The following is a 24,551-nucleotide window of genomic DNA, read 5'->3' as shown; positions in this document are numbered from 1 at the left end:
GAATACTGTTGGTTGCCGTAAGCAACACTCACCTCCTCCTTTCTGCTTGTTTTCATTAATCAGCCCCATTTTATCATTATAGAAGTTGGATAGATTCCCAGCATTAACATGTCCCCATGATATTTTTCAGCAGCTATATTTACATTCCACATTTTCTCCATGTAAATCATAGGTCTACAGAGAATTGCAGACTGCCGGAACTCCTCATACAGTTTTACAACTGACTGCATATGGGACAGTCACAAAATATTTCTGCCAGAGAGGGAGAAGAAAAAGCCTTTCAGCTCAACTAATGCGGATAATTAGGTATGACAGATTAAATGTTCAAGGAGGCAACTCCTGCAAGGGATGCTTTTACAAGAGGAATAATGGGCTTGTCAATAGGGATATTTTACTTTTTTTCGGTTTTGGGGCATAGAATTGACGGAAACATAACATTTTTCCTCTGCGATAGGTAGAGTCTTCGATACAATATTAAATAACACCACAAAGTATATATTAGGAATTTAGGAAAGATGGAGTGCACCGGTTACAGCACAGCTTAAAACAATATCAGTTATGGTTGTCCTGTCTAATTTTCAGGTTGCAAAAGGGACAGCTTTGCCACAGTTGAGATTGGCATGTCTAAAAAACCTTCCATATCCTAACAAGCTCAAACATCATAGCCACACAAAAGAAAATGAAATTGGAATAGCAATCTGCCATCCTACTCGACAATCATTCTGGATCTAGGAGTGGGGACCAAGATTCCATTAACACTAGTGTGACTTGAGTCACACAGGGTCGCATGACAATGGAAATCCCTTGTTTTCTATGGGGTCCATTCACATCAATGCAGCTCAGCATGGTCCAGTTTTTTGTACTACTTTGGTGTGATTTCAGCATGGCTTTGACCCCATAGACTATTCAAACCATGTCAAACTAGCATCTAAGTTGCACTACATAATCACAATGAAAGTCTGTTAAAAAATTGGATCACAGCAGTGTGAACCTAGCTTAAGTGTAAACTAACAGAATACTCTATTCCAGCAACATAAATGCACACACTGTGCAAAGAAAAGGACAATAACTCATTCATGTTGAACAGGGTGACAACATGCATCATGTTATTAAACAGTACATAGGAATGCATTGCTGACGGATTATTCTTCTTCCCAAATATCTTTCAAATCCTGAAATTAATTTGGTTGTCTGGCAAGAAGTGCATTTCTGAGACCTCCCCAAAATGGCTCAACAGTGTTAACATTAGGAAATTGTAAAGTCACTCCCTTCACTTTTTCTAGTGCAGCCCCTGAAGGGCTGACTTGGCATTATGTTTTGGATCATTGTCATGTTGGAAAGTCCAAGTGAGTCCCATCTGCAACTTCCATGCTGATTAATGAACTTTTCCTCGAATATTTTCTTATATCTTTTATTAATCTTGCCATTCATTTTCTGAGCTGCTGTATTTTCCCCTCCCACACCCCGAAAACAGCAAAGATTTTCCTCCATGTGTCATGATAGTGATATTTTACTTCTATATATAGGCCTTGTTAATTCCTCTTCAAATACAGCAGTTATGGTCAGGATAAAGATCAATTTTGGTCTTAATATTTCAAATGATTTTGTTCTAGTTGTGAGGCTTTTTTAGGCACTACTTTGCTGTCGAGAGTGAAAGTGAGAGTAAAATCCCCCCAATTGGGAGACTGCAACACAGACCTTGATAAAAATCTGACAGTTCTGTAATTTTCTCAATCGCTCCAAAATATATTTTGTAAAGTAATGCCATTTTAAACCACTTCTTGTCTGGCCACTGGACGTTTATTGGGAAGCGCACAAGTGCGTGATAAGAGGGGTTCTGATACAGTCGGGTGCACAGCGTAAAAGAGAGCGAGAGGCGAAAATGAAAGAATATCTAACTAAAATTGAACATCTGAGTAGACAGCATAGGAGAACGCTTGCGGAAGCTCACTTGATCCCTCTCATGCGGGTAAGAGAGGAATTGAATCAGATACTTTTCCAAAAGACAGTACGAAATATGTTATGGTTGAAAAGACACCTGTATGAATACGCAAATAAACCAGGGGCGATGCTGGCACGAGCATTGAGGGGCCCAAAAAGACGAACTCAAATTTTACGTCTTAGAAATACAAAAGATGGGGAGGTTCACACTTCAGCTGACATAGCAGAAGAGTTCTGCTCTTTCTATCGGTCACTATATAACCTACCGGAAATAGGGAGCAAGAAAAGTCCAGAAAAGGGGAAGCAGATAGAGGAGTATTTACGAGACTCGGGCATGCGTACACTTTCAGAGGACCAAGTACTGACTTTGGAAGGCGAGATACATCGGGCACGTACATCACGGAAGAAGATGGTTCTCTTCGCAGCAGATGCGGAAAAGGCCTTTGACAGGGTGGCGTGGGATTTTATCCGGGCCACCCTGTCATACATAGGCCTGGGACCACAAATGCTGCAATTTATACTGGCACTTTATACGGTCCCTACGGCTGCGGTTAGGGTAAATGAATGGAGGTCGAGTTACTTCCCTATCGCTAATGGCACACGGCAGGGGTGCCCTCTATCCCCGCTTATATTCGTGTTGTGTCTGGAACCCCTATTGTGCAGAATTCGGAGTTCTCCGGATATAGCGGGAATCCAAAGCGGGGGGGAACAACACAAGGTGGCCGCGTTTGCGGATGACCTGCTGTTTTTTGCTACTAACCCTTCTTTCTTTACCAAATATTCTAGACGCCCTGAAAACATACAGTGGGTTCTCTAATTATAAAATTAATGTAACTAAATCTGCGGCACTCAACATATCGTTATCTGACCAAGAAGAGAGAGCACTTCGAACAGCGTTCCCGTTTCAATGGGCCTCAGATACGCTGAAATACTTAGGGATACAGTTAACGGCAGATCCCGCGGATCTCTATAGAAAGAATTACCTTCCGCTTGTAGGAAAGATTAAAGCAGATCTTAGAATATGGCAGCTGTTGGCAGTGACGTGGTTTGGGCGCTGTAGCGTTATTAAAATGAATGTGTTACCCCGTATATTGTATTTAATGCAGACAATTCCAATAGCAGTTCCAAAAGAATTCTTTCAATCAATCAAGGGCATACTCCGCGCCTATATTTGGGCAAACAAATCCCCGAGAATTAAGATGCAGACGTTGGCCTTACCCAAAGTAAGAGGTGGGATGGGATTACCAGATATCCTGAGATATTACAGGGCGGTCCATATAGTAAGGGTGGTAGACTGGCACTGCAATAAACTTACCAAACGATAGGTGGATTTAGAGAATGAGGAATCAGGTCGGCTAACCCCCCCAGCCCCATGGTCGGTGTTCGAATCAAAAGACGCTATTCTCAAACATCCTACAGTGGGAGCGACTATAAAAGAAACTAAGAGAATTCAGTCGCATTGGAGGGTAGCCCCGGGTATATCTCCGATGACACCGATCTTGGGGAACCTGGATTTTCCCCCGGGGTGTATAAATGCCAGACTCCGTAGGTGGGCTCAGAATGGTAAAAGGCGCCTAGGTGATATATGGCAAAATGGGCCTATGCCCTCCCTAGAAGAACTTAGGACAGGTGCAGGAGAATCGCTAGATTATTTCAGCCTTTATCAGTTGTATAATTATATTAGATCAGTTCGGCAGAAAGGGTATGCACCACGAGAGCTAACAGATCTGGAAAATATGTGTAGAACAGATAAAGCAACAGACCATTTGATCTCAAGGTTCTATACACAATTGTCAGAAGAAGAGGGAGACCAACAATTGCCGTTTATCCAAAAATGGGAGCAGGAGTTAAACACCGTGTGGTCAAAAGAGCAGATAAATAAGATCCTGAGATTAGTTCACCAATCGTCACTAGATTGTAAGATCCAAGAGACAGGGTATAAAATTCTAATCAGATGGTATAGAGTCCCATCACTATTACACAGAATAAAAGAGGCGGTCTCAGGAAAATGCTGGCGGTGTGGATTGGAGGATGGAAATATGGTACATATTTTTTGGGGATGTAAAAGAGTGCAGCCATTTTGGAATAAGATAGCAGTGGCTATAAAACATATAGCCAACGTGGATATACTAGAGGACCCCACGTTGTGCTTGCTGCATTTGACAGGAAGCTCAGTGCGGAGCTACAGGAAGTCCCTGACTCTGCGTCTGTTAAATGCAGCAAGGGCATGCATACCTATTTTCTGGAAACAGACAGTGATCCCAACTTACGAGTTGTGGTGTGGGAAGGTCAACGAGATTTTTAAGATGGAAGAACTGTCCGCCATATTGGGAAAATCAGAGGATCAAGTTAAGTTGAGATGGAGACCCTGGGTGCAATACTTGGAAGCCAATTCTTCTTAAAGGGAGTTTAAGAGAGGGTCATCCTGGGCGGAGCCTGGTCCAGGCCGCGGGGGGACGGTCCCCATAGTCCTTCTGGCGTACGGTAATATAGTATGGAATACATCTTCATACGAAGAAATGTTGGGAATAAGTGTATAAAAGTATAAAAACTTTTTTTTTTTTTTTGTTTAATTGGGGGGAGGAGGGAGGGGGAGGTAAGGGGTGGGGTTTGGTCAGATCATGACAATGTTTGTTTGAAATGTATGTATATATATATAAAAAATCACCAATAAAGATATAAATTAAAAAAAAAAAAAGTAATGCCATTTTAAACCACTTCTTGTCTGGCCACTGGACGTTTATTGTCATGTGGGATAAGCATCATTGTGAGGGGACATACATCTCAGGGGTGCAATCTTTGATCGCAATGTCCAGAGGATCACAGGTTGGGATCTAGGGCCATTCATGACACCATTGGTTACTACTGTGATCTCTGTGATTTGCGAATAAGCATTTTTTTTTAACTTAGTTTTTATTTGTTTTCAAGTGAAGCAAAACGAAGTATGCTCATATAGATCTAATAAGAATAGTTCAGAAGTTGCAGGTAAAATCAGATACATTACCAGAGAGCAAGTATAATAGAAAAATCATTACCAAATATGCAGTAATAACATTGACACGTCAAGTTTAATTTAGTAGAGAGTAAAGAAAGTCAGATTTCTGCAGAGAGATCCAATGGCCCCAATTTTTAAGAAATTGTCGAGAGCTACCCATCTGAAATGCCTGATACCATTCATAATGAATAATGAGATTCAATTGAAGCTTCACATCTGATAGGTTGGGGATAGGGAACCTCTCTATTTCCTAAAGATCATTAATCTTACAGCGATCAAAATATGCATTACTACATGTTTGCTGACATGTACAGGGCCTCCTTTTCTGTTGGAGCCCTGTCACGGCTTGGCGTGCAATCGGTTCCCCTAATGTATCGCAACCCTTCTGGGTACTTGGGGCCGGGGTCCTGCTCGCCAACCTGAAGTCCCTTTTTTTAGCCTCCTGCAATGGATTTTCTTGGCTCCCGGAAGGACCGGGGGAGGTCTCACCGTTACCAATGACCTCCTTGTATTTTGCAATGTTATTGGGCCATACTTTTGGCTAATATTTTTCAATGGCATGTACCTCTACTTTTTTGTATCACAAAGTTGTTTCACATTGCTTATGTTATGCTGAGGATATATTACTCTGTATTGAGTTGTCAGTATTGACGGTTTGTAACTCTTTTATCATTTTCAATAAAAACATTTGAAAGCAAAAAAAAAAGTATGCATTACTAGAGATCTGAGGTCAGGTAGGAAATGATCTATGAGCAAAAGAAAGTGCAGCAGTCACAGAAAAAAATAATTATGAATATTAAATAAAAAATGAATCATATGAAAAATTGTGCAAAGTGATCAAATCAATCTCATAAAAATACAAAAATGACAATAATATATTAAATCATGAAGAGTCAAATCAATCCCATAAAAATACAAAAATGACAATAATAAATTAAATCATGAAGAGTCTATATAGACACGTGACAAAAGTGATGAAAAAAAAAAATCCAAAAAAGTTCAATATTGAAGTTCAAAAACAGAAAAAAAAGTGTAGGAAGCACTACCAGTCCCAGCATGCGTGAAGGATAGTCTCCAGAGGCAACTCCAACATGTGTAAAACACCACACCAAAAACTGACGGGGATGGCAGCTTACCAGAATCAAATGGCCCTCAACTAAATGGAAAAGCCAAAAGCGCTAGATAGATATCCCAGGCAAGTAGAAACATCAGCACTATTCAATCGACCAGATCTCCAAAGGGCATGAGGATTCTGATAGACGTGGACAGAGAAGAGTCATAGCGCAATACAGTAATGGAACAATGGATTTATTCTAAAAAGATTACACTTACAAACATCGTAGATAAAAAGCATGTATCCAGATATAAACCAAGCTGCAGCGTACAAAAGCAAAGGACCGGCTAGAGTAGCGTGGTGACGTCACGTCTGGTCCCACCCAACGCGTTTCATCATAGGCTTGACTTCAGGGGCGACGCCAATCGCCCCTGACGATGTCAATCCTATGACAAAACGCATTGGGTGGGACAAGGCGTGACGTCACCATGCTACTCCGGCCGGTCCTTTGTTTTTGTACAATGCAGCTTGGTTTATATCCGGACACACGCTTTTTATCTACGATGTTTGGGATATCAATCTAGCGCTTTTGGCTTTTCCATTAAGTTGGGGGCCATTTGATTCTGGTAAGCTGCCACCCCTTCACTGTTTGGTGTGGTGTTTTGCACATATTGGAGTTACCTCTGGAGATTATCCTTCATACAGGCTGGGACTGGTGGTGCTGCCTACATGTTTTTTTTCTGTTTTAAAACTTTTCAATATTGAACTTTTTTGGATTTTTTTCATCACTTCTGTCAAGTCTATATGGACTCTTCATGATTTAACTTATTGTCATTTTTGTATTTTTATGGGATTGATTTGATCACTTTGCACAATTTTTCATATATGATTCATTTTTTTATTCAATATTCATAATTCTTTTTTCAGTGAGCGCTGAACTTTCTTTTGTTTATTGTTTAGGGTTTTATCTATTGACCTGTGTGAGCTGCTACTATAATTATCATATTTTTCATTTTGTTTTTCATTTAATGAGCACAGATTTTTGAATTTTTTTAGGAAATCATCCTATGCCTATGCGGAGGAGGGCCAGTGCAGCATCTGGTTTTGTGAAGCAGCCAGTGGTATCAGAGATAAGTTTGAACACACTCCTCCAGTAGCTCTTTATATGGGGGCAATCCCAGAGATAATGGATTAAAGTGCCCACCTACAAACAGCTCCGCCAGCATAGGTTATCGAGGTTAGAGAACTTTGCTAGCCGGACAGGTGTTAAATACCACCAATGGTGGATCTTGTTGGCTATTTTCCAGTAATTAATGCATTTGGCTGTCCTAGTATTGTAATGAATTGCTTTCAACCATTGTGCATCTGAAAATTTGGACCCCAGGTCCTGCTCCTATTTAATCAAAGAGGGAGTTTTTATAAAATTGGATTTGGCTTTCAGAATATGATAAAAGGGGGAAATACCTTTCTTTCTGGGTAGAGGAGAGGACCAGAAGGACCAAGCCACACAAGGTACCTCAATACAATGAGTGAGATGTTTCCGTAGGTATAAGGCAATTTGTATGTGCAGATAGAGATCAAGGGGGAAGAAAGGATATTTGCTTTAAAGAACATTAACAGGAATAATTTTTTCTGTAATCATGTCTAGTACATGGGTTATACCCAGAGACAGCCACTATGGGGAATCAGGAAGCCACTATTGGGAATCAGGAAGTGAAAAATATCTAGTGGTATCAGAACTTTAGTTTTGGGGGGGGGGGGGGGGAGAGATTTAAGTGTTGAACCAAGGAAATATCGCCAAACGTATGATCTTACTGAAATGGTCGGGTGATTAACTGCTTTCCTGAATTTGAGAAATGATTGGGCTAGGAGAAAAGAGTTTAGGGCATGTTGTTCTATATCCCTCCATTTTTAGTCAGAAGAGGGGTGAACCAACATTTAAGTTGGTCCAGCAAAACTGTTACATTATAATCATGTAAATCCAGGAGTCCCATACCCCCAGCTATTTTGTGTTTAAGGAGTGTGGCAAAGGGACAGCTAGGTTTTTTCCGCCATAGGAAGGCATTTAAGTGTGCTTTAGAGCAGCAAAGAACTAGGTAGAGACCAGGATGGGTAGTACCAGAATTTTGAATGCCACCAACCTTCCAAATCATGTTGGGTAGAATTTGCTGACCCTATCCAGTTTAATTTTCACAATATGTGAGCAGTTGAGTATCATTAGCATGGAACAGATTGACTGTAGTAGATGTTAAGGCTATGCTTAAATAGGGCATATAAGATTCTGATCATTGGAAGGGAAAACATTTTGTAGTTGGGTTTTTTCATTTTTATTAAGGTTCATGCTATGCATTTGGATTCATTGATTTTATAGTAGTATATTGAGTTAAAGACCTTCAGAATATTGTAAACTTCAGGCGGGGAAGAAGTTGGATCCGTTAGCGATTTGGTAGTATCAGGTTTATGATCTTATGAGTGGCATCAGAGGCCCGGCTTTCTGTAGTAAAGCCGACTTGATCAGTGTCAATCATTTGCAGTAGGAGGGGCGTTAAACTGACAGTAATTAACTTGGCATACATTTTGACGTCTGTGTTGAGGAGGGAAATGGGTCGAAAGTTTAGGGACCGGCTCCTTCCCAGGCTTGAGTAGAGTCACAATTGTTGCATTTAGCATTTCGGCAGGAAGGGAGCTAGAGGACCCAGCAGCATTGAATGTTAATTGCAGGTGAGATAACAGTGGCTGAGAGAAAAGCTATATAGTACTCTGCTGAGAAGCCATCTGGACCAGGCACCTTATTGTTGGGAAGGGAGATAATTGCTAAATTTCTGTGTTGAGATCCTGCAGATGTGCTTCCGAGAGTGTTAGGAGATTTAAAAAATTTAGGAAGTTAAATATGAAATCATCTGTAGGTTGTGATGTGGGGGAAGTCACCCAAATTATATAAAGGTACAGTAGAAATTACTAAAGGCATTGGCAATATCTTGTGGATTATAGTTTCCTACCAGTAGTGGGATGTGTAGTGTAGGGGATTTTTTGTTTTGCCTCTCTCGGTTTTACTTGAAAAGCCAATAATTTGCCAGCCCCATTGCCATTGCCATGGACTTTATGTAAATGTTTGGCATGTTGGGCTAAAAGAAGGATTCTAAGGTCATTCCTGGCTTGAGATAGCTTACTGGTAGTAACAGTGTTGGGATTATTTTTATTTTCATCTTCCAGTTGGGCTATAGAAGCCAATAGGGTATTTAGCTGCTGTGTTCTCTGGTGTTTGGCTTGAGCCCCCAGTTTTAGTATTAGCCCTCTAAGGTATGCTTTGTGAGCAGTCCAGGTGGTAGTAGGGTCAACCATGGAATGACGTTAATTTAAAAAGATTACTGGACATGGTGTGTGATAATTTTCTGGTTAGTGGGGATAGACAGAGTCGGATTGTTGAGCCAAATGGGTATGCGCCTTCCGTAATTGTTCCCCCCCCCCACACACACATGGAGATGGGAGCAAGATTCAACCAAGTTATTGTATAAATGGTAGAGGATATATCCTGGAGAAGAGTCTTATCTGTTAACATTAGGTCGATTCTCGAGTACAAGCAGTGGGGTTTGGAGAAGAAAATGTAGTCTCTTTCCGTGGAGTGCTGACACCTGCATATGTTGAAAAGAGAGTTAGACCGGATAAAGGACAGCAAAGAGGATGATCATGATCATTGTGAACAAGGAAAAGAGGTGTCCGGAACCAAGTCCCTGCATAATATAAGACAACCTTGCAGATTTTTTTGGATTTTCTTCCAGACCTGATGAATAGAGGAAAGCTGCTTTGAAATTTGGTACATACAAATTAGCGATGGTGTACAGAATATTGTTGATTTGGCAAACAAGTATGGTGTATCTTCTCTTATCATCCGTGGTCACATCTATGGGTTTGAAAGCTACTATATCTTTAATGGTGATTGCCACTCCTCATTTTTTGTGAGGGGCGAGGGGCATTGGTCAATAAAATATGAGGACATTTCTGTGGCTGAATAGTGGAGCCTTGGCACAGAAGTGAGTCTCTTGTAGACATAGGACATCACTATGCAATCTGCAAGCTTCTGACCATAGCAAATAGTGTTTGTTGGGACTATTGAGCACTTTGGCATTGAAGGAGGAAATTGTAAAATACTTAATGTTCGTTAAGAGATGAAAGCGGGAAATGACTGAAAAGTTGGAATGGGCTGTCGGCCAGGAGGAAGGCTGTGACTCAGGCTGAGACCCAGTCGTATGCGACCTCGCAAGGCGTTTAACTCACAAGCCAGCCTCTGTCCAGTGGGGCTGACCTAGCATGGAGCGAAGATCGTTGGCCAAACTGGGGTGACCAATGGATCTAGATTATGCAGCCCGTTGCCCAGTTCGGCAGTTGATGTAGATCTCACAGGAAAAAAACAGGAGAAAATTTTCTATCTAAAAATAAAAAATTGCCAGGACCAGAGATCCCGGCAGGGAACTAGGTCCTTACTCCTGACTAAGCAGAAAAAAAACTGAGGGCCTATAGCAGAGAGAGGGAGTCTACCACCTGGGACTGCCTATAAGCATTACTTTTTTTCTGCCTAGTGTCCTACTCCTGCAGGGGCAGTATAACCCAATGGTTAAGAAGATCAGGAGCTGTGGCTTTTAATGAACGAATGAGAAAATCAACTTTCAGCATTTATTTTTTAACTAAATAATAACCACTACCAGCCTTTAGGACATATCTGTACAACATTGGGAGCAAGTGGCTATACCAGGATCATAGCTGCAGCTATGAACCAGGTATCAATTTTTATTGCTGGGGACTAGCTTTCATGTAGAAGTGATCAGAGTGGCTCAACTGATCACTTTTACAGGGCTTGGAAGCACCACCCCTCCCCCCTCCCGTACCGCCCACACCGCAGTTCCCAGGTTCTCCCATTCGACCAGGGAGCCCAAAACTGCTGCACGTGGTTGGGTTGGCTGAGCACAGAGGAGAAGAAGAAACATCTGCTCCTCCCTCCCCTCATCTGTGTAAAAAAAAATCCAGAAATGACAAGGATTTAGTCGCTTCTGATTTTCCTTCTTTGTTTAATTGCCGTTACCAGCCAGGCAAGCATCTGATTAAACTGATCTTGACTTGTTTAGATGCTTTGGAGAGCAGAGGAAGAATCCGGGGCCCTATAGAGACCCTCATCTTATAATAAAAGTACCTGTCATTGCTCCAATTATCACAAAGGAAGTTGTTCATCCCTTGTGATAACAATAAAGTTAAAAAAAAAGTCTAAACATATACATTTATACAAGGTTACTAATAAATCCAATCCCCCAGGCTGGACTTCACCAGAGGCTCAGACCTGTCAGTAACTCTCCAGCTGTATTTGATACCTAATTAACAAGGTATAAGACACTGCCCCTCCCTAAGGGCAGTGTCAGTTCATTGACTATGGTTTCCTGGTTTGGTTCCTGTTGTTTGAGTTCCTGCATTCCTGTTTGTTTCCGGCATCTGACCTTGGCTTTGTTTCTTGTTTATCCTGAATTCTGGCACCCTCTGACCTCTGGCTTCACCTGACGGTTTTCCTGCTCTTGTCCTTGCCTGTATTTCGACCTGGTTATCCTGAACAGCCCCCGTGCACAAATTGACAGGACAGGTGGCTTCTTATCTGGTCACCCTGGTCTGTGTTTGTTTGCAAGGGTGAGCATAAATCTCTGCCTGAAGGACTCCCAACAAAGGTAAGCCTTGACAGCATTAATATCTAAATGCAAAAACAAAAATTCCAAAAAAATAAAAAAAAATAAAAATTGGAAAGAATACAGGCAATACAAAAAAATGAAAAAGAACCCTCTCTTCCCTAAGTCCAATAAAAATCATCTTTATTGTATTGCTATTTAAAAACAACTTAACAAGATCGGAGGAGGAAACTGTATGGAGAACTATTCATAATAGTGAGTTATGTCCCACTTGTAGTTTAGGCCTTTGGGGATATATGTGTCCAATTTAAAGATCCAATATACCTCTCTTCTACATAGAAGGGAGAATCAGTCACTGCCACGGGTCAGACAATTGACCCTTTCGACAATCTTTAAATGGTGGCACATTCTGATGGTGACATTGGTTGAAATGCTTGAGAAGACGCCCAGTAGGAGGGGCAAAACGCGTCAAGCCGTTCCCCGTACGTCGGGCGACATTTCCGGTTCCGGTGGTTGGAAGGCAAGCGGCGAGAGCAGTGTCCACAACACGGAAGAAGAGCGATTGCATTACTTGGTTGGTTTCCACTTGCATTACAAACTTGGTTTGACGTAAGTGGAATATTTTTATTGAATAAAGTTTTATCTGATATACTACACTATGGAGGATCTTCTCTCTTCTATGGTAATTCCCATTGGGGAGCACTTAGAGTAAGATCAGAGAATCCAGAAGCCACGCTAGGAACATTGTGTCAGCCCACCCCGCATATATCCGGAGTCCATCTGCAGAGGAGCCCTGATCAGCTAGAGGGATAACTATCTACTGGTGCTCATATTATAACGATCCGGTGAGTGAGGGACCAAGAGGGGAGCACGCAGTGTTAAGCACCTGGCACAGAGCACTGTTTGTGTGTGCACAGAGACTTTGTGTGGAACTGTCGTCAGCAATTATTGGAAACAGTGAGCACCAAGCACTTTTGAACACATGGGATAAAATTCCTGTGGGACAATATTTATTTACGGTCATTATTATACTACATTGCTTTACATCACTTGGCATGTGATTTATATTATTGGCACTTACTGATTTATTAATATTATCAATTTTTGATAACAATATTTGATATTTACACAGAGAGTTGTTTACACTATCATATGATTGCACATTTTATTATTTATGATTATACATTTTATCATAATATTTAATTAGGTGAATGGAAATTCTCCTGTAAAAGCAGCACTTTGATTATTAACACTACCTATAGAGCACATGTTATGCATTTTATATGAGCAGCACTGATACATTTATATTTCATAAGTAGGTGAGAATCTTGCTCCCATGGAGGCTTCCTGTTTTTTTTAAATACCACTCTTCATAGAAGAAAAAGTAGATCCCCACACACCTGACACTTCTATTTCACTAAATGTGACAGCCAATGATGCATAAAAACTCCCCCACATGCTTGGGATCTCCATCTCAGTGACTAAGCTCAGAGGGGCAGAGCAAAAAGTATTGGGGGCATGGACTTTTCAGAGTCCAGGGTGAGGTTGCCACTTACTATTATACCTTGGGATGACATGAATGTGCGGTCACAGGGACATCTTTTTTCATACTGCACAAATATCTTGCAACACAAAAAATTGCAACAACCAGCATTTTATTCTCCAGAGCCTCCGCTTTCAGAAAATGTATAATGTTTGGTGGTTCTAAGTAATTTTCTATCAAAAAAAAAAAAAATGCACATTTTTACATATATGCGAAAAATGGCAAAATTGCCCTGGGCAGCCAGCGGTTAAGCTAGAATTCTTTCCAACAACTGCAGTTGCATGTACATTTTCTTTACTCTTATTTTAAATAATCAACCCCCAATAAAACAAAGTACTTCTGCTTCCAAAAAAGGTTTCCGGATTTTAACATAGCAGTAGGATATATGTTATAATTATGTCACGTGTCAGAATATACTCATAGATGTTGTTAGGGATTGGTTTCAATTTTTATGTCCATACATTTTGTATACTGGAATCTAGATTGATCCTATACTGTTCACTACAGCAACCAAGCATCAGTGTCATACTGGACCCTGAATGTGGCCACGGCTGCCATGCTTCCCAACCAGATCTAAATGTTTACCTGCAGTTGCCAACTCCAGACTCATACTGCACCCTCTGAGTTCATATACACGCTGTAGGGCCTTTCAGCTCTGCATGTGCGATACAGTGCTCCCAGATCTAGATAGTCACTGAGCAGTCACACATAGTGGTAAGTAGGCTGTATACTGAGTTCTCTGCTTTGATTTCTTAAGGCTTACAGCAAATCTAAGCCCAAAATTAAAAAAGTATATATTGCAGCTAACCAGTCTTGAGATTTGGTGGCTGATTTAGGTTTTCTATTTGTTGACCCAACCAGTATATAAAAAAAAAAAAAAAAAAAAAAAAGACTTTACAATCACTTTAATTCCGCTTAAAAGGAATTAAAAAAATACCAAATGTGTTATACTTACCTCCTCTATGCAGTTGGTTTTTGCACAGAACAGCCCGGATTCTCCTCTTCTCAGGTCCCTTTTCAGCTCTCCTGGCCCCTCCCTCCTGTTGAGTGCCCAGAAAGCAAGCAGCTTGCTATGGGGGCACTTGAGCCGAGTCACAGCTCCATGTGTCCATTCAGACACGGAGACCCGCCCCGGCACCCCCTCTGTCCTAAATGGCTGACTGATTTTGATTGCCTTAAATTAACGGTTTTGGGAAACAGTTAAATCAGTGGCTTTAGTTTTTCTTGGACAGAACAAGTTGTCCAGTAAAAGTGGCAGTTAGAGGGTTGGGGCAAAACATTTATTTTAAATCTTATTTTATTAAAAAATACAAGTGTACACAAGAAAAAGGGGAAACAGAAATTCTCTCCAGAACCATCTTACTTAATACCACTTAACATGATACCAATTATTTCATGTATGTCGGTATAACCTCGCGCTTATGGTATTGTGCAGATAAATAAATAAATAATTAGAAAAGTGTCTGTGCAATCACAAGCTGCTTGCTGCAAATTAAAGTGCTAGTGCTCTTTAAAATAATGTGAACCCAATGTTGCAGCGCTGCTTAAAACAAGAAATATAAATAGTGAAATAAATATGTAAACTTGTGCCAATGTGCAAACATGTGCAAAGTATACCGTGCAAATCTCGCATGATCACATAGTAAATACTTCAAATTCATACAAAAAATATCAAATTCATATAAATCATTTAGTCCATATAAAGTCCATCCAAGTGCAGATAAGGTGCTCCTGTGCTTACTGTGTACATGGATGGGGATGATCCCCCTGTGGTTTTCTACTTACCACAATACGCTCGGTATGAAGCATACAATGATGTCTTGCAGTATAGTCACAGTGTTCTTTGACAACCTGGAATCCTTGATTAAGTTGGTGAGATCCTCAATGGTGGTTCTATCCTTCCGTTCAATCCTTTACTTATACTTTAAGACTAGACAGGAAAGTTGTTGCTTGTAATTCTACTTTCAACGTTTTTAAAGCCTAGTTCTTTTTGTTGCAACCTCCTTCTTTCTCTCATGATATTCTTTCTCCAAGGTACACACAATACTCCATCTCACTGCTTCTTTATATCTGCGTGTTGCTTTCTGGCCAGAAAATTGTGCTACTCATATTACATTTCACTGTGTACGCCAGAGTGAGAACAATAAACATGGACCCAATATTCATGGTAAACTCTAAACTTTAAGCCTGTAGAGGCTTTTAAAGTATCGCTTATAAAAAATATAGGCTACTCAAGTTTGTCGCTGTTTCACGGGTGAAAGCAATTTTAGGGTTTTACATGTTAGGTATTTACTTGGCACAACCTCATTTTTTGTGTGCCCTAAAATTAACTTCAGTATATTTTTGGCTGAAACTTTATTTTCTAAACCGTTGTGCTAATATTCTGTGACATAAATTGGAACTACCACCATTTTATTCTCTAGGGTGTCTGCATTTAGAAAATATATGTTTTACATACTAGGTGGATTAGAACTGGGGGAATCCATAGCGGAGAAGGATCTGGGTGTTCTGGTAGATCATAAACTTAATAATAGCATGCAATTCCAAGCTGCTGTTTCCAAAGCCAGCAAAGTCCTTTCTTGTATTAACAGAGGGATGGACTCCAGAGAGAGAGATATCATTTTGCCTCTGTACAGATCATTAGTAAGACCTCATCTGGAATATGCAGTTCAGTTTTGGGCACCAGTTCTTAAAAAGGATATCGAGGAACTGGAGAAAGTGCCGAGAAGGGCAACCAAACTGATAAGAGGCACAGAGGACTTGAGAAGAGGAGATTAAGGGGGATATGATCAACATGTATAAATACATAAGGGGTCCATATAGTGAACTTGGTGTTGAGTTGTTCACTTTAAGATCAACACAGAGGACAAGGGGGCACTCTTTACGCCTAGAGGAAAACAGATTTCGTCCCCAAATACGGAAAGGTTTCTTCACTGTAAAAGCTGTAAAAATGTGGAATAGACTCCCTGCAGAGGTGGTTCTGGCTAGCTCACTAGATTACTTTAAAAAAGGCCTGGATTCTTTCCTAGGTGTACATAATATAAATGGGTACTAACATTTTTTTAGGTAAAGTTCATCCAGGGAATATCCAATTGCCTCTCTGTAACTATGTTTTGGGAGTTTGAAGTAATCTTCAAACCTAAAATGATTTTTTTAGATCCTTTTTGCAAAGGGGTTAATGCACAACAGTACTTTGCTAGCTTTGTTAGCTGCAACTTGGCTGTAACGAGACCAATGTCGCCACTGGGCATTGGAGAAGCCTTGTTGCTCGCCTCCTGCAATGTGACTATGGACCCTCTCATCAGCCCATGCTAAACATAAACCCCATGGCGATTTGACTGTGTTTGTGGCATCTGAGCGCTGTTTGGATATGTTGAGCGCTCAGATCCAGGCTATCTGGGGATGGGTTGAATGTGGGGGTTCTGTTCAGTAGACTGGGAGTTATGCATTTTTTGTGTCTTTTTGTGTTTCTTTAACCATGTGGCTAATGGAGTCTTGCCTCTATCCTGGAAGCTAAACCTTATTCCTGTAAACTGTAAGGCACAGGAAGTGCACTCCTAATATGGTCATTCCAGGAAGTTCAGTGTGGAGACAGGCTGTCTAAACAATGTTGCTTTTGGTCTGAGGTGGCTCTCCATTCACCTATTGTCGGGTGTGCTAATGAACTTGCCTGCTGTCTGCTAAGAGATGTATTGACACTCAGAGTAATGTGTATTGAGGGCTCGTTAGGGAACCATTGTTCTGTGTCTGGCTATTGTGTACATTGATTACCCCCTGGGGGCTTCTGTCTCCTTGCACATGGCAGTCCTTCTGGTCAAGCTATCTGACCAATCACTGCTGACTCATTTTCAATGCATGGCTGGAGAGGACCTTATGGGGAACTGCAGGTACTGTGCAATTGACCAATGGGAAAGTGGTTGTTGGGGGAAGGATGTTCCAAATTCTGTATAAAAGTGTGCTGTGTTCTTCTAATAAATGTTGTTCCTGTTTTACCCTCAACTCGGAGCTTTGTCTCGTTATTGGGGGGATTTATTGTATGCTGTTCCAGTTTGACTGCTAGGAGTGTAAACCCTTCATATGGTTTTTCCTATTCAGCTGTATGCAGCATTCATAAGGTTCCAGCTACACTGTTTGCATCATTCCTTGGTTTCCAGTTCGGGAGTTTGGTGTCCTGCAAGTAGCTGTGCCTGTAGCTCTGGAAGGGGAAGATCTCCTAAACAGTTTTAACCCTTTTGTGTCCGGGGTGCCGTAACATTGGCATTGCCTGCTGTTGCCAAGTCTGTGAACTACAAGTACTCACAGATCCTTTTCTACCACTAATTCTCCCAGGGAAGCCCCTCCTAATGTGCAATTTGCATGTTTATTTTTGCTGCTGAAGAGAAGGCTTTTAGGTTGATGGTGGAAATCCCTTTTTACTACCTTTTATATACTGTAGACTCCTTTGGTCTTGGCAAGGCTATTAGTGGCATGATAAGCTGCTGTAAATAGCTGATTGGTCAGTTTAGGTATTTGATCTGTCCTGAAGTGTGTCTCTTGGATTAGGACTATATTTGATACTATCTTCAATTGCTTGGGTGTAGGCCCTGACTGGGGTGTTCCACAACCACATTAGTGTGGTTGTGGGATGCATCTGATGTCTAAACTCCTATTTATAGTATAAAGTTCAGGAGACAGAGAGTAATAGGTGGAAAAAGGGGAAGTAAGGGGAAAAGAGGAAGGGGGTGTTGGGGTGATGGAGGATGAGGGGGTTTAGAAAAGGAGCAGGTGGGGAGAGTGGAAAACGTGAGTGTGTGTATTAGGGAAGGATCAGCAGGTATGAAGGGGGTTAAGGGAAGAAATAAGGAAGGGGGGGGGGGGTGAGGAATCTCCTTAGAATCAAAAGGACACTTGTGGAGTAGTAGAATGAAGTATTGTTTCTGAAGTGTACAAGGGTAGGGAAGTTGGGTTTTTCCCGGGGAGGCAAGGAGGGACCGGCTACCTTGCCTTAAATAGAAGTGGTGTCGTTCCGGGAGAGGTCAGCAATAAGGAATTTGTGAAGGTAGGGAATCTCAAGGTGAATAGAAACTTACTGCTGTGGGGTGGTGTAACCCAAGTAAATTCAAAGATGAAGGCTGAGGCCCGGTAGAGGTTGTGGAATGAAAAATTGCATAGAGACCTTGAGAGATCAATACTGGTCAAGAATTGTGAGGATGTTTAAGCATCTAAGACCTGCTGCAGGTCAGATGTTGTGATTAGTCTTCAGATTGTGAGCCGATAATCTCACACTAGATTGAAGGAGGAACTTTTGTGAATGATCTTGAATGATTTGCATATTTAAAGTTCATAGCATTATTTTAATTATAAAGGTATTAACCCACAACACTAATATATTTCCATATAAATTATAAAAGAGAAATGATAGCCTAATAAAGCAGATCTAGGACTGCAGCTTTTCTATACTAAAGTGATTATAAACGCCATTCTATGCATGCAATAAAAAAACCTTCTATGTGCAGCAGCCCTCCTCAGCCCCCCCTAATACTTACCTGACCCCATCTCTATCCATTGATTTCGCAGGAGAGACTCGGCTGTCAGGGACTCTCCTCCTCATTGGCTGAGACAGCAGTGCAGTGCCGTTGACTCCCACTGCTATCAATTAAAGTCAGTGAGCCAATGAGGAAAGAGAGGGGGCGGGGCTTAGCAGGGGCTCCATGTCTGAATGGACACATGAAGCTGCAGCTTGGCTCGGGTGCCCCCATAGCAAGCTGATTGCTGTGGGGGCGCTCGTCAGGAGGGAGGGGCCAGGAGCACCGGAAGAGAAACCCGAGAAGATCTGGACTACTCTAACCTGGGAGGATCTGGACTGCTCTATGCAAAACCACTGCACAGAGCAGGTGAGTATGACATGTTTGTTTTTTTTAAGAAAAAAAAAACAAGACTAATATCACTTTAGGACCCTGAGAGTCACCCGTTAGTTTGGTTCTTGAGCTTAATGGAATTATCTCTAAATGCAGATGTAAATGTGTAAATGTAACCCGTTGCTTTCACAATGAGATACTTCTTGGGTGGGAGAATTTACCTAGGGAAAGAGTAGTGTCCCTTGTTCTCATTTAAATTTTGTTGCAAGGAAACAACCCAAATTAACTGTAGCCTTGAGATAGGGCAAAGTAAATTATTTATTTTTTATTTTATGTATTTCAGGTTCTTATATAGCGCTGTCAATTTACGCAGCGCTTTACATATACATTGCACATTCATATCAGTCCCTGCCCTCAAGGAGCTTACAATCTAAGGTCAAACTCACATTCATGCATACATACATAGTAGGCCCAATTTTATACAGGATCCAATTAACCTACCTGTCTTTGGAGTGTGGGAGGAAACCGGAGTACCCGCAGGAAACCCACGCAGGCATCAGGGAGAACATGCAAACTCCAGGCAGGTAGTGTCGTGGTTGGGATTCGAACCAGTGACCCTCTTGCTGCTAGGTGAAAGTGCTAACCACTACACCACTGTGCCGCCCAATTCCATGCCTATCTCCCCAATCCTTTTTTCTTATAAGGGTTCAATAGGAGGTAGCGATTTCCATCTATAATGGATTCCCTGTGTCCGTAGTACATCTAGTAATGGTCAGAGGTCTTTACGATGTTGCAGAGTTATGTAAGATAAATATTCACGTCTGCAGACTCAAATGTGTATTCTGTTGCAGGCTTTTCTAAGTATCCTTGGTACGAAAGCTGGTGAGGCAACAGATTGTATCTCTTGGTGGATCAGTGTGTCTGCTTTTTGGGCGTAATGCATGGTGGATTCTTTCCATCTCAATGGGCTGTTTGGCAGGTCTGTTTATTAAATCGTTGAAGATGTCGGTCACTGTTTGATATGAACAGTTTCAATTGTTTCAGGGATACTGCGGACCTGCAGATTATTCCTGCATCCACGATTATCTAGGTCTTCTAAGTGTGCGAGTCTTGAGAGCAATGTATTTGTACTATCTGGGCCTCATGCTGTGTGGCGGGGTTTTCTACTTCCAGTATACGGTCCTGCAGTTCATGACGGAGATCAGCAATGGCTGAGGAAAAGGTTGCCGATAGTGTGTCTTTTATATCGGCAGCCACCACCTGTAAATCATGCAGGCTGAGTGAGGGGTGCTCGATCAGGGCTGCTGAGAGAGCAGATTCTCTTCTGGGGGTTGGTGACTGTTGGTTCGTCTGTTGTGCACCATTAGACTACAGCCTCATTGCTTGTGAGGCCTGCGAGGACGCCGCCATGCTTGCCTCCTGTGTCATAAAGATTTCCGGTATCTGGGGGGCTTAGCTGGGTGTCCGAGTGCAACAGGGATCAGGTTCAGGATGAGGATCGACTATGATTTGGCTTTCCCATGGCTTGGTGTATGTAGGTCTCGGTTAGGCAGTAGTTTAGTCCTCTGATGGCCAGAGATCCAGGTCTAAGCAACCATCTAGGTCCACAGCTAGGACACGCCCCCTATGTGACTTATGGTATATCCCTCTTCAGAAGTACAATGTCCTATAATCCACCCTTGCTCTGGTAACAGTGCTCCTAGCGCTCTCCAAACACCCCCCTTTCTAAAATAGAATATTAACACATTGCTACAGCAGTAAAACAAATCCTTATTGTGTTTTTTAACGTATCAATAGTAAAAAGGTTATAAAAGAACAGAGAGATCCCAAAATGGATGAACAAAGAAATTTGGTCACAACTGACAGGGAAAAGGCAGATGTATTATATTATTTTTTCTCAGTAATAGTATGTTTTACCAAAAATACCCGTCAATGACTAAAAACAAAGTACAAAAGAGACTAGATACATTTATTGTAAAAAAAATCCCAAGGTCCAGATGGCTTCCACCTATGAGTCCTTAAGGAATTTATATTAGCAGTTATAACCAAGCCACTATTTCTAAATTTTAGACACCTTACTGACTGTAACAGTACTAACTGACTGGCTTAGAGCAAACGTGGTAGAAATTTGGAAAAAATGATTGCGATGAATACCAGGAAACTACAGACCAGTAAGCCCCCTTATGTATTTATACATGTTGATCATATCCCCCCTAAATTTTGTTTAATATATTTGCAACATTGGAAACTACTTAATACCCTAAGTCACACTGGCTGTTTTTCGGTAGGTGAGAATTTAGAACTACTTTAACTCATGTTACAATTATCATTTACAGTGAATATTTTAAATAAAAATACTTTTCTTTTAAATACAGTGATAAGTCACATATATATATATATATATATATATATATATTTATTTATTTTTTTAAGCAGGCATGTTGAATGTAGACTCAGTACCAGTATAGATTAATGAGTACAGTGCACATAAATAGTAAAACCTTGATCTATACATACCCATCTTTTTGAACTCTTTGTTAACAAGTTCCAACCAGCATGTATCCACTTCATCCAGGTCATATCTGCAGGCTGCTTGCTGTGTGGTCTGTAAGCCCCCTAGACACTCTGAATCAGGAGAAGAGTTGTTTGTTGTCTGTAAATAATAATCATCTAGCTCTTCAAGCAACCTAGGGAAAAAGAAAGGAGAATCTAATGTTATAAGCTCCCATTATGGCAATACAATGCCCTCTAAGATCTACTGGTCTACTTATGGCAGTGAGAAAATTATATTGGAGCCCATTCATATTTTTGTGTTAATGTACATATTGCCAAACTCATTACAGCAACCCATGCTGTATGTGTTTGCGTGATTTTTTCAAAATTAAATTTTAATGCATTTTGGTGCGTTAGGCAGCCCAATAAAATTAACTGGCTGTCTTAACGCAAAGCATGTTACCATGTGTTATAACGTGTGTGCGCTAAATGGATTGCAATAATGTGCATGATCGTAAAGTGTTTTGACAAATTAAAATGGTTACTAAATTTACTGTGTAGAATGCATACAATGTAAAGCTAGTTACACCAATGGGCAGTGCAAAACACAATAAAATGCAACAAAAAGGGGGGCGTGTCTGACTGGCGGAGTAGATGGCCACATACACTATCAGTGATGTCGATGCAGCGAGGATGAACAAGCCACCCCAGCGCTTTAGGAACTTCTAACTGGCAGCTGCACTGTGAGGTAGGCAAAATGGTGCCAGCCCCAGCTCTGGTAGAGCAGTCCGTTCTCAGCCCAGCCACTACACTGCAGGTAGACATGCCACTAAACCAGCTCTGGTAGAGCAGCCCGTTCTCAGCCCAGCCACCACACTGCAGGTAGACATGCCACTAACAACCAGCTCTGGCAGAGCAGCCCGTTCTCAGCCCAGCTACCACACTGCAGGTAAACATGCCACTAACAACCATAAGCAGCTGATGAGTTCATAAAATTCTGAGGAATACCTGAATACATACTGCATAATGAACTCACCAACTTCATTCAACTCCTGAAGGACTCCAACTCCTTTAATCTGAAGGCCCTTATACCCCACTGGGTGAAAGTGAACTGTGTATTGACAGGGCACACCGCACACCCAAACCTAAATTTCTACCTGACACTGGGGTTGATTTACTAAAGGCAAATACACTGCGCATGCATCTAATTTTTCAAACAATGGCAGCAGCTCCCTGCCCTGTCCTCCCCGGAATGCTTGAAACTGAATGGAACTGACCGGGTTCCCTTTTCCTTAAGAGGGCCTCTCCCTACCATCACAACTTCCTTATTAGCGTGAGGCTTAGAGCTCAACCGTCTTGCTTTTTTTTTTTCCCACTTGTTCAGTGAACTGTTGGTTTGTTTTACCCCCACGACACCACAGCAGCTTAGGCTGCCCATGGTGCCTGCATTTTGACAGGAGTTTCTTATATAGGTTTCTTGGTTTTAATTTTCTAGTACCTTCTACCCACCCAGTCACTATCTATGATGTTGTGCCTACAATGAATGGACTTGATTTAATGACTGTGTTACCTGCAATGACCTCTGAATTTAGAGATTCTCCACTCATCTCGACAGATGTGAGCTGCCTTACTACTGATGCTGTACACAGTGCCACAGTACACAGAGCTCCCATCTCAAAGGTACTCCATCTCTTATCTTCCTAATTACGATTTATCTCTATACAGCACTGACCCAGCGAGTAATCTGTCTTTGTTTTGCCTCTAATGTTTAGGTCTTTGAACTCAAAAGGTCTTCACATGCCCTTCTAACGTGCAGCGTAGTTGATGGATGCTCGCTCCCTCAAGGTAAATATCATTTTTGCCCAGGAAACTCACTTTGCTGCCCACAAGTGTCCTTGATTGAACTTCCATCACTTTCCTTACCTGTATATGGCCAATGGCCCTAAAAATGCCCCTGGAGTTTTTATTGCTATAAGAGACTCTGTCACATTTTTTCACATTCCCACCATTCAGGATCAAGGCCGGTACATCATCCTTATCTGTGAACTAAACCAAGTAGTCTTCACACTGGTCAACCTTTCTGCTCCGAACCCCAAACAGTGGAAATTTCTTGCTCCATTACTGGATTTGCGGTGGTTATCGGAGGTAGTGCAAGGCACCGTTATCATTGACAGAGACTTTAATACAAACCTGAATCCCACTCTAGACTCCACTACTCCTGTCAGAAAACCTGGCCATTCCATTGTTCCCCTGCTCCAAAAATATGAGCTTTATGATGTTTGGCGCTGATTCAATGGCATTATGTACAATGATATTCCTGAAGTTAACAAATTCACTTTGTGGAATACTTATAAGGTGTATATGAGGGTGATATTATTTAAAAAGGCTTTGTATGTTACGAAACCGAGGACGAAGCAGATTGAAGACTTGCTTAGCTCTATAACTTTAAAAGAACAAGACAACAAAACCAATCCAGACCTCCGCCTTACACAAGATATCCTCCAGGATAGGCAAAAATTGATGTCCCTGCTCCTTTATAAATATGAAAACCATATTAAATACATTAAAGCCAACTGCTATGGCCTACATCAGGGGTCCTCATCCCACTGGCCACGCCATGGCCTGTCTGCAGCCGGATTGCAAAGGCTGCACTGTCAGATGTGTGGTGGGCGAGCAGAGAGATGGCATCTCTACTTGCTCGCCCTGCATCACTGCTCTTCAGCCCACACATCCGGGCCCCTACAATGTTGGGGGTGTGGAAGAGAGCAGAGAAATTACATCATCTCTCACCGCCCACCCCAAATCACTGCTCTCCTGCCCTCACTAGGAACCCACCACTGCCTGCCTCTGTGCTCTTTGGACCAGTGCTGCCACCAATGCAGTGACAATCTGCATCTGGTGGCAGGCAGTGTGGTAAGTGACAATATGCATCTGGTGGCAAGTGACAATTGGCATCTGGTGGCAGGTGGTGTGGCAAGTGACAAGCTGCATCTGGTGGCAGGCAACCTGGCAAGTGACAAGCTGC

At 41.7% G+C, this 24,551-nt stretch overlaps 1 protein-coding gene across 1 annotated transcript in view; it reads right to left on the bottom strand.

The window, feature by feature from the left end:
* The window catches only part of JADE2 (jade family PHD finger 2), an 829,642-nt gene that overhangs the window by 343,360 nt on the left and 461,731 nt on the right, over positions 1-24,551 (bottom strand). The window contains exon 5 of the mRNA XM_082255681.1: positions 21,551-21,720. Within this exon, the coding sequence (XP_082111807.1) occupies positions 21,551-21,720 (170 nt within the window). The remainder of the gene's footprint in view (positions 1-21,550; positions 21,721-24,551) is intronic.

Source organism: Pelophylax lessonae (assembly GCF_965119305.1).
Source record: "Pelophylax lessonae genome assembly, chromosome: 4".
In the NCBI taxonomy this organism is placed as follows: Eukaryota; Metazoa; Chordata; class Amphibia; order Anura; family Ranidae; genus Pelophylax; species Pelophylax lessonae.
This window is presented reverse-complemented; position numbering and strand designations above follow the sequence as displayed.